Raw genomic sequence first — 10,828 nt, 5'->3', positions numbered from 1 at the left:
GTAAACAACAAAAACGGCTGCTTCCGATAGATTGTTTGTTATTCTCGTGTATCACAACACATTTTGACATTTCGCGTCCCTTCTTCATAATTTCCTGAATTTACATGTGGCACATTGTCGTCCGTAGGTGAACTCGGGAACCAATGTTTCCTGAATTCGCACCTCGGACCTCCCAGTTCAAAGGGGCGTCTAGTGCACTTTTCTTAGTTATAAATTGAAAAAGTCCGAGTTCTAATTTTACGTTAATGCAGCATAGCGAGCGGCCGTATAATCCCCGCTGGTCGGAAAGTCGCCCCTGCCAATATGGCCGCTGCGTAGGCACGGCGGTTCGTCGTGACCCTATAGCGCTGGCGTGCGTGTTCACATGTGCCACCGCCGTTAAACACCAAAGAAGAAGCAGCGGCACGGAAGCAGAAGAAGAAGAAGAACTACCAATAGAAAGTTGACAGGAGGCTGTTGGTTGCAGTGCTGCAGAATGCGTGGAAAACTTTTATTTTCGTTATTTATCCTGTTTATATTCTACTATGACTCTGGTGACGCACAGAAGAAAAAAGAGGTATTGTTGGTTACTTTTATTTTTCAATCAATGCTCAGTGGGAAATATGATGGACAGTTTCATGTGATTTTGCACTCTGGCTTTCTTCTTCCTGTATTGAGCAAATAACCATCCGAGAAAAGCTAACGTTGGGATAAGTTATGAACCATGACCCCCCACCCCTACACACTTCGTGTCAAAGCATACGAAACGGCGAGGACTGACCGGCGCACAGCGTCACTATACATGCCCTGTATGTCTGGCTTGCTAGGCCAGGAAGTTATTTTATTAAATGAAATGATATTGTAAAATGATGTGCACATTTTCAACGTGTAAAAAGCCCTGGTAGTAAAGTACCCCCCCCCTAATATTTTAATAAAAGTTTGACTCCCATCCCTTTACTGGGTCATCTAACAGCGCCCATTGGACAAGGCGGCTCTTCTCTGTCTAGAATTGTTAGGCTGATCAGCTTCTGTCTGTGTTCCATGTAGACTCTCCTTTCTGAGAAAGTGTCCCAGATGATGGAGTGGACCTCCAAACGTTCTGTCATTCGAATGAATGGTGATAAATTTCGCCGCTTTGTCAAGGCTCCTCCCAGAAACTACTCCGTGATCATCATGTTTACAGCATTGCAACCACACAGGCAGTGTGGAGTCTGCAGGTATGGAGTAGCAACTTAATATGCACATCTTGTGTATATTGTCATCGTTTCAGGCATCTGCCAATAATATAATTCCATATTAGTCCATGAGATCCAAGTCAGGACAAGAGGTATGGATGATGGCTGGAATTCAAACGCGTGTTTCATTTCAGACAAGCCGATGAAGAATTTCAAGTGCTGGCAAACTCCTGGCGTTATTCCTCTGCCTTTACAAACAAGGTCTTCTTTGCATCGGTCGATTTTGATGAAGGATCGGATGTCTTTCAGATGGTGAGACTAGAGTTTGAGTTAGTAGAAATTACTGGATCATTTTCGGTTTCTTTGTCCGATATGATCACTTTCAATAGGAGCCTGCCTGTACAAGAAGTGTTGTATGTATAAATTTGTCTTTTGGTTGCAGCTTAATATGAACTCTGCGCCCACATTTCTCCATTTCCCTGCCAAAGGGAAGACCCGTAAGTCTGATAACTACGAGCTCCAGGTCAAAGGCTTTGCAGCTGAGCAGCTGGCGAGGTGGGTGGCGGACCGGACTAATGTGCAGGTATGTGTGATAGGCCTCATTTTAATTCATGTTAACTATATAAATGATTTAATGGCCTTAAAGGGAAAAAAAATCACGTTAAACTTGGGATTCTCATGGAGGTAAAATTGAAAACGTCTCTTTTTGCCTGTCTCCATCACTTCAGTCATGCATGCTTTGATTATACATCTCAGTATGCTATCTTGTGCTTACCACAAATAGACAGCACTTTTGTTACAGTAATTGTTCTTGTGAGTGAATTTTGAGACAGTTTTCTTTCAAAGTTCATTTGCTTCATCTCATAATGATCTTGTGCTCATCGCAGGGAAACCCACGTCCACTTTTCAGTCTAATCATCTTACAATTGCAAAATTTACCCGTCCACTATTCTTTTTGCACTGAACTTGGAACATGCTATTTTCGCTTAATACACGGATGGACAAAATTGTTGGTACCACTCTGTTTATCGAAGACAACTAAAAAGTATTGGTACACCTGTGATTGACTGGCAACCGGTCTAGCGTGTAGTCTGCCTTTTGACTTAACTCAACTGAGACACGGTCTCCAGCTTTCAGTGAGTATGAGCAGAATAAATGGGATCAAAAATTGCTAGACGGACACACAAGAAATTTAGCTGTGGTGCACTGACAAGGTGGCATACGTGTATAGCATCATCATAATTATGTGTTTTTTAACACCAGCTTTTGTTTACACGTTGAATGTTCTTAGATCCGAGTCATTCGTCCTCCAAACTATGCTGGGCCTCTCCTTCTTGGTTTTCTCCTCGCTGTTATTGGTGGACTGGCTTATCTACGAAGGAACAATTTGGAGTTTCTCTTTAACAACAATGTGTGGGCCTTCTCTGCACTGGTAACTATGAATGGAACTCAATAGACCTCACAGCCAGCATCAATTTTTACACTTTCATACTGTAAATGTGTTATAGTTTGATGAATTCTCTTAACATACAAAATCCATCTATTGTTTCAGTGCTTTGTCCTGATCATGACCTCTGGCCAGATGTGGAACCATATCAGAGGACCCCCATATGCGCACAAAAACCCCAACACTGGCCAGATTGTAAGATGACTACAAATTTCTTAGGAGTAATAATCATCGTAAGCTTAAAGAGGAAGTCAACCCCAAAATTTACAGAACTATAATATGTTGGACATGCCCCCACAAGTGTAAATATGGCATTCTGATTAATATTGTGTTTGTGGAATACGAGTTAAGCAGCAAATTCATCCGTTTTTCTCCATCTCAGGGGGCGGCCATTTTGTCACTTGCTTTCGACTGAAAACGACATCACAATTACCAGGCCTTAGGTTACAACCAATCAAACAAAATAGCCACCATTTCGTCACTTGTTGACAGCATCACAAAAAAAGCGACATCACCGTCTTAGGTTACAACCAATCATGGCTCACCAATTTTCTGACACTGAGCCGTGATTGTCTGTGCCCTGAGACCTGGCAACTGTGACGTCACTCAGTCGACAGGTAAATTTTGCCTAATTCATTCCACAGACCAAACATGAATCAGAACACTGTGTTTCGACAAGTTGGACTGCACAGCATATATTATTACAAATTTTGGGTTGACGTCCCTTTAACCAATTAAATACCAAACAGTTTAAACGTTGATGATGATGTTTTTTTTCCACCCCCCCAGAGTTATATACACGGCAGCAGTCAGGCCCAGTTTGTGGCTGAGACTCATATTGTTCTTCTCTTCAGTATCCTTCACCTGTGTGCATTCTGTTTTCATGTTTGATGTGATCTGAAGATAGGGTTTTGGGCAAATGAAGTGAAAATAAAACGGCAATGCGAGAAGTGGCCCTCATGTTAGAGGGAATGTGGCCGGCGGGTTTTTAAAAAAAAAAAAAAAAAAAAATTATAAATTCATTACAAAGGAATGGCTAATATGCGTTAGTGATAAGTACTGTTAGTGTCAGCACACTCCCAAAAGTATAGAAAAATAGATGCGGGCAGCCATGTTTTTGTGCATGTTGATTACAGTGATATCATAGTGTTAACAATTACTTACAATTAATGGGTTACACTTTTTGTTTCATAATTATAACTTACATAATATATACAGAAGTAATAACTGGTTAAAACAAAAGAATACAATTTAAAACATTAAGTTCATATGTAAGGGGTTTCCGTGTTGCCGTGCTCCGCTTGACAACCTTTGTGGCTGCTTGGTAAATTCACTGCCCTCCCTTGGATTAAAGTGACTAAACCTTGACCTCCATTCTCTGTCAGATGCTGCGGTTACCATGGGAATAGTGCTGTTGTGTGAGGCCGCTACCTCCGACGTAGACATTGGAAAAAGGAAGAGTATGAATGCCACTTTCTCTTTACTTGGATTGCATTAAAGCACAACACAAGAGTTCTCTCAAGGCTCACATCATACAAAACAGTTGTGTGTGACCTGTCATTTGCGAATCTGGCAGTTAGTTGCAGTCATAAAGAAAACAAGTTTACCCGGAACAAGAAGAAACCTTGAACAAAACCAGTGACATCCTCAAACCTGTGGCCTTGTAGCACTCCACTTGTCAATACAGTGATTCAAACATTCAGGAAGTTACATTCTGGATCCACCCGCCATATGTAAAAAAAAAAAAAAAAAATATAGCATTTTCATACATGGAAACACAATGAAGAGAGTTGAACCTTGAAATGCCCCCGCACACTTTAATGACATTTCAACTTGAAAGCATACTTTCTAAACACTGTAATTGTACGTCTTTAAAAAAAAAAAAAAAAAAATTTACAGTTATTGTTTTACCGAGCTGTGTATTGTCTCACTATAGCAATGCTCTCTCATGCTCCATTGTACAAGTTCGAGTCTGATTGCTCGCATTATGTCATTTCTAAAACAACAAATCTTATGTTGAATCACTAAAGTGTGGTTTGAAAATCCCTAAATGAAATTGTGTAATTGATTTGTGTTTGTGTGTCAGTTATGTGTGTTGTAGGTATCGCTCTGGTGGTGCTGTTTTTCAGCTGGCTGCTGTCTATTTTCAGAGCAAAGTATCATGGCTATCCATATAGGTAGGCATTGGTTTTATCTTCTCTAAGTGAAAGTTAAGAAACTCTCTGGTTGTATTTTCACTATATTAAAAATCTCTTTGCTTCCTTGACAGCTTCCTGATGAGTTAGGACTGAACGACATCCTCTTTCTGACTTTAAGTAGCCAAAGTGCCTCCATTATAAATTTTATTTTCACGGGTGAAATGTCAGTTTTGTTACTGTAAGACGGGTTGAGCCAAAGATGTTTGTAATTGTGTGTTGTATGTGTCCACATACACATTCTTACCCAATACTTTACAGACTTCCTTTGTTTTTGTCTTTCTGGCAGAGAGTAGTATACCTACAAGTGAGAACGAGCAGTCATCACACTTTATGATAAATAATATGTCATCTTGCAATTCTGTAGAATATTTTATTCTATTAGGATAATTTGGTTCAAAAATTTTATTTTGTCGAGTACCCTTTTTTTTATATGGAATCACACTCGAGTATAAAAAGCATACTTTTGGAACAACAGAAATAACTGAGTAAGATGTTTTTTATTCATGCTGAATTGTTAATAAATAATATCTCTGTTCAAAACCAACATTAACAAATCGTGATAAATATATACTGATAATGAAATTCATTAAAAATAATGAATGTACGTTTCAATGTGTTTTTATTTTGGACTTTCTATTACTTTTTACTGTTTCATATCGTGTGTGTTTTTTAATGTAGAGACAGCAAAAAATGAGCCCCCCCCACACACACACTTACACAAGGACAAAACTGTTGGTACTCTTCTGTCAATGAAAAGACCTATAATGATGACTAAACTATCTTGAAATTGGGGAAAATAAAGTAATACTATTTTTTTAGAATTGATAATTACCCAACGAACATCAGGTATTTTATTGGACCAACAAAATAATCTTGATAAAATTATTTTCTTAATAAACAGCCTGAACAAAAATAATTATACCCTTAATTTAAATTTTCAATAGCACATCCAATTAAACGATTCCTGGGACTTTTAGTATGTTTGGAGACGGGCATTTTTCTTCTGTTTATGAGCTCAGTGCTCCGCTCCAACCTTCTCAGATTAAAAGGTTGCCTTTCTCGACTGTTACAGCTTCCTTCACAAATATTTTTTCCAACAGTGTTTAGATCAGGACACTTCGGGATAGACTGATGTTTCAGTCGGTAATTTTATTTTTGAATAAACTGTGCGTGTCATTACTATAGCGAGTCGAAGGCGAAGCGGAGGGCAGTATGCTTCCGACTTGTAGAAGAAGAACCGTATCAGGAAATCGCACCGCGTCAGCGGAAGTCCTAACACTGTTTTTGTCAATATTTCAGCTGACCAAAATATGGAAAGCCCGGAGTTAACGTTTACTTTAGCTTACACCGTTTTATCTCTGTGCTTCGTATTTACGCCCAATGAGTTTCGGTCGGCCGGGTTAACAATCCAAAATCTGTTCTCGTCTTGGTTGGGAAGTGAAGACATGGATTTCGTACAGTACCACGTCAAGAGGAGTAGCACTACACTACTGGTCCATTCCGCACTTCCACTCGGTACTGGCTTGGATAAAATTTACATCAAGAGATTTATCATGGCCTGCATACCAGCCTATACTTAAGTAACTACACGTACTTAGTAGTACATAGTGTGGAGTGACAGCATCACCAGCGCACATGTTTCTGACCATAATCATGTCATTTTAACAGCTCCCTCCCTACTACATGACATCGAAACTAAATGGACAAAATATATTAAACATTTAATCAAATGACTCAGAACTGTTGGTTTTTGGTCACTCTTTGAATTTGTAAGCGTGCCGAATCATTTTGTGGGAAAGAGTACTCTTAATATATCATTTCAATTACTGCATTACAATGCCAAGTATCATTGTGATGATTGAAAGGATCTATTAAAGTGCACTATTTCACCGAAAATGTTTGTTATGTATTGTTTATGACTGACAGCGTACGCGTGTGTGGGTGGGTGTGTTCTACTGTACTTAACAGACTGCTGTTGTCCATGTCTGCAGGTTACTACATGGGGATGTGTATTGCTGCTCCGGAGAAACATCTGAAATCTTTTTACCTGGTATATCATTTTAATATTCAATACTATGTGTCTTGTGGAATTCACTCACCCTGTTTTGGGAATGACCAAAAGCTGTGGCAAAACAGGTTTACCACATTTACTTTAATGATGACAATAAATATATTTCAATGTAAACATCTTTGAGGACATAGATTTGTGGTGATGTCTATTGTTACCCTCCTGCTTGTTGCAAGCTAAGAGAAAACGGCCATCCCGTCCGTCTCTTGCTCAAAAAAAAGTGAAATTGGATAAATCAGGGGGTGCACGAGGTCAACATACTGCCTAAACCTCCATCCATCTGCATTACTGCTTATCCCAACTCGAGTCACGAATCAAAATGAGCTGGAGCCTATCCAAATATCTTACATTTGGGTGAGAGGCTGACTATACCCTGGCATGGTTGACAAGCAAACACGGAGAACACAGTCAGCAGGCCACATTGTTACCCAAGGATAGTTTAAAGCAGTGGATCTTTATGAACTTCTTCAGCTTTAATCTGTACCAAATGTTTGTGAAGAACTACATGCATCTGCTCTGTTGTTTTGTGTTCCACAAGATGAATGACCACTGGAGGGCGTTTGTTGTCCTCTCTGTGTGCATCCTACTGACCAGCTGTATACTCACCTTCTACTGGTCCCGCCAACACTGGCGCAACCATCCCATCAGCAGAGCCCTACAGGCCCATGTGCATCCTCCTTATTCAAACTGGGGCTCAGTTGCCAGCAACATCAATACGGAGTTCAGACGCATAGACAAGTTTGCTACAGGGGCACCTGGAGCCAGAGTTATTATCACAGACAGTTGGGTGTTAAAGGTATGTTTGCATTTCTTTACTCGTGTACTGTAGCATTAACCAAAATGGACTATGAATGGAGTATGAGAAAGGTGAGCTTTTGTTTCCCCTTTTTACTTTCCTTTTAGGGGAGTGATCTGATGCACAATTCCAAAGATGGCATTACAAAGTAGCAGATACCACTGTAATGAAGTCAATACTGGACGGGAATAATTTGATAGATTTCTCTAAAATTCTAACTGGAGACACACAGACAACCCAGGAAAGGATTCATTTTCATCCCCAAAATGTGTCAGTGGTTCTACAAAGACAGGACATACATAAGATTGTCTTGAAAAAATAGACATAAATCCAGCATTCCCATTATATGTACTACAATCATAAATTAAATACAGCTGAACCTCAATTTTACGCGGAGTTCTGGGTCCAGAATTTGGGAGTCGTGTTAACCCCAAAAGCGCGTTATTTAGAAAGTCTTAAATAAAAACAAATGTAGTAAAATCAGAGCCATGCATCAAGTGTATCGGGACATTACAGCATGAGCAATGATCTGTAGTCGCACAATGGTGTGCTGTTCCGACACTGTTTTTCCACACGCTAGATAGGTGGATTGGAATAAACGGTTACAAGCTTCTCTTTTATGTATCAAATCCAGGTGGAAAAACACTGAGCCTAAATGTCAACCACTTGTCTTCTGTTCATCTTTGGTGTCAGAACCAAACGTTTTTAGTCTGCTGCAAAAATAAAGGATTTGACCTCCTATTTTAATACTTTTGGAAAGTAGCTTGGCTAGAGGAGATATTAGTATGGCGTGACTGTTTCAGATGTGTAACATTTGAAGGGGAAAAGCCCAAAGTATACTGCACTGCATTTGATCTATATGTGATGTTGGTATTACTTGTCTTATGAGCAGGTGACCACCTACAACATCTACATGGCTGCACAGAGCGACTGTCATGTGACTGTGACGGAGTCCAGGCAGCACCAGCTGAGTCCTGACTCAGCCTCTCCCATACAGCTGCTCACCCTGAGAGTGCACAGCATCAACCCTGCCATTAGACCATTTGATATCAGGTACAGTAGTCCAAAATAATTAGCGGCTAGACAAAAAATACATGCACTGTATTTTTATAATTTTATGGGGTTTTTTTCTACCCAGTTTGAACTCTACAGAGTATGCTGAGCTCAGGGAGAAGCTCCATGCTCCCATTAGGAACTCCTCTAATGTTGTGATTCACCAAACAATGAGTGAGCTTTTCCTGGAAACATTCCGAGCTCATGTGGACCTCAACCAGCCTTACTTGCTCCCCACTGGACAGGTACTTTATGTCACCACTGCTAGTGGAAGTTTTGCTTAACTCGTAAAACATAAGCAAAGTATTTATTGTCCATCAATTGCTTTGTACTTACAGGAGGTGGAGCCGTGTATTGGCTGTATGCAGGTCCCAGCAAATACCAAGCTGGTCAGACTCTGTCATGTAGAAGGTAAGTGTGACAGTGAGTGTCTAATGGTGAAGAAAATTTGTCTAATGATGTCAGTAGCATACTACATTTACATGTATTTGTGTTAATGTTGTTGCCCTGTTATGTAGGAGCCGACAGTGAGCCAGAGTGCGACGAGTGTTTCTGCAGACCCATGTGGTGCTTGTCCTGTCTGGGTCGATGGTTTGCCAGTCGTCAAGACCAGCAAAGACCTGAGACCTGGTTGTCCAGCCGAGTCCCCTGTCCCACCTGTCGAGCCAAATTCTGTATACTGGATGTTTGTTTGGTACACTGACACACGCACACTCAAGTCCCAGTTACGCTGTCATCTCTATTAGATGAATTGATGCGAGCCTGAAGATAGACTTCCTTATGTTCGATCCGTAGAGAGAACATTGATTAAGGAATAATAACTTTTTCAGAGGATTGTGTTTGATCCTAGACGCTTTACTGACTGTACAGTATGTACAAACAGAACTAAATGTGTGCACTTTAGTACAGCAGAGGCAGCATCCACACGAATTACTTTGGGGGCTGCCATTGTTCACAACTTTTTATCATCATCTCTTTAATGCTTTCAAACCAATGAAATTGCTGCTCTGTCTCGTCAAATGTCAGTCGACTCAACGTGCGAACCTCAGTGCCTTCTTTTTTTTTTTTTCTGTAATGTTACACAACACTTGCATCTGAGACAAAGACAAAAATGAAGTTTGGATAGGACCAACATCCATGCAACTGCTCAGTATATCTTTGATAGCATAACCGAGGTTCAAGTTAGCAGGTTACATTTGCAAGATAAAATATGCAAACCCTCTGGAAATTACTTATTTCTGGACTTTGAATTGATAATAAAATGTGATCTATGCATCATGCAATAGAGACGGTCTTCTTAAATATCACACAAGCATTTGTGTTTTTATTTTGTATCGGACAATGGACATACCACGTCAACTCTTGAAGGGTGGAAAAAACTTGTAAACCTCTCGGGTAGTGCCAAGGGGTCAGCCAGCCGATTGTCATTCAATCAATGTGATGAGATAGAAAATGTTAAAGTTGCCCTGACCTATTTAAAAATTGAGTTATAAAATAGAGACATAAGTAGAGATGTCCATTTAAATGTTGCTGTCAATTGATAGCTGTTTTTGTACATTTTAGGCAATAGTGTTTACAATAATTTCCAATGGGGAAATTGTGATCGCTTCCTTTTGTGACTTTGTCAGGCTGATGTGTCAAATCAAGCAGACTCCGCCCAAAAAGTGTGTGTCAGTAAGTGTCCCGCCCTTCTGTTTGTCTCTGTGTGCCCTGCGATTGGCTGGCAAACGGTTCAGGGTGTCCCCTGCGTACCGCCCGATGATTGCTGGGATAGGCTCCAGCATGCCTGTGACCCTTGTGGGGACAAGCGGTACAGAAAATGGATGGATGGACAATAAAATATGAAGGTCTTTGTCGTTCCACCTTTCAAGGTCAAAGTTTTCCATCAGGACACGACTACTGCCGCAAAAGTGGCATGTCCATCTGAAAAATGAAGTCAAAATAAATACTTTGTTTATAAGTCTGAATAAGGATTTTGTTTATGTAATTTTCAATATACTTTGAGTGAATGATTCAACTTACAACAGTCAAGTCATAGGGAACTTCCCATGCAGTATATACATACGCACGCGCGCGCGCGCGTACACACACACACACACACACGCACACGCG

At 40.3% G+C, this 10,828-nt stretch overlaps 2 protein-coding genes across 2 annotated transcripts; both read left to right on the top strand.

Moving 5' to 3' along the window:
• The first annotated feature begins 390 nt into the window (after positions 1-390).
• Positions 391-5,403, top strand: magt1 (magnesium transporter 1). Its single transcript, XM_049733978.1, has 10 exons — positions 391-556; positions 1,027-1,196; positions 1,349-1,466; positions 1,597-1,737; positions 2,446-2,586; positions 2,707-2,796; positions 3,391-3,454; positions 3,987-4,061; positions 4,688-4,778; positions 4,871-5,403. Exons 1-10 carry the CDS (start codon positions 476-478, stop codon positions 4,884-4,886), a joined length of 987 nt encoding a protein of 328 aa, XP_049589935.1. The 5' UTR covers positions 391-475; the 3' UTR covers positions 4,887-5,403.
• A 626-nt stretch (positions 5,404-6,029) lies between these two features.
• tmem129 (transmembrane protein 129, E3 ubiquitin protein ligase) lies at positions 6,030-10,028 on the top strand. Its single transcript, XM_049733967.1, has 7 exons — positions 6,030-6,314; positions 6,791-6,849; positions 7,406-7,663; positions 8,556-8,716; positions 8,802-8,961; positions 9,055-9,127; positions 9,235-10,028. Exons 1-7 carry the CDS (start codon positions 6,110-6,112, stop codon positions 9,417-9,419), a joined length of 1,101 nt encoding a protein of 366 aa, XP_049589924.1. The 5' UTR covers positions 6,030-6,109; the 3' UTR covers positions 9,420-10,028.
• The last annotated feature ends 800 nt before the right edge of the window (positions 10,029-10,828 follow it).

This window comes from Syngnathus scovelli, chromosome 1, assembly GCF_024217435.2.
Source record: "Syngnathus scovelli strain Florida chromosome 1, RoL_Ssco_1.2, whole genome shotgun sequence".
NCBI lineage: Eukaryota > Metazoa > Chordata > Actinopteri > Syngnathiformes > Syngnathidae > Syngnathus > Syngnathus scovelli.
This window is presented reverse-complemented; position numbering and strand designations above follow the sequence as displayed.

What these genes read in the sequence shown, in the direction of transcription:
- magt1 (XM_049733978.1), top strand. Translation starts at nt 476, where the DNA reads ATGCGTGGAAAACTTTTATTTTCGTTATTTATCCTGTTTATATTCTAC. An exon ending in GATCGGATGTCTTTCAGATG is followed by an intron (nt 1,467 to 1,596) that starts GTGAGACTAGAG and finishes TTTTGGTTGCAG; the next exon opens with CTTAATATGAACTCTGCGCC. An exon ending in TCATATTGTTCTTCTCTTCA is followed by an intron (nt 3,455 to 3,986) that starts GTATCCTTCACC and finishes ATTCTCTGTCAG; the next exon opens with ATGCTGCGGTTACCATGGGA.
- tmem129 (XM_049733967.1), top strand. Translation starts at nt 6,110, where the DNA reads ATGGAAAGCCCGGAGTTAACGTTTACTTTAGCTTACACCGTTTTATCT. An exon ending in ATCTGAAATCTTTTTACCTG is followed by an intron (nt 6,850 to 7,405) that starts GTATATCATTTT and finishes GTGTTCCACAAG; the next exon opens with ATGAATGACCACTGGAGGGC. An exon ending in ATTAGACCATTTGATATCAG is followed by an intron (nt 8,717 to 8,801) that starts GTACAGTAGTCC and finishes TTTTCTACCCAG; the next exon opens with TTTGAACTCTACAGAGTATG.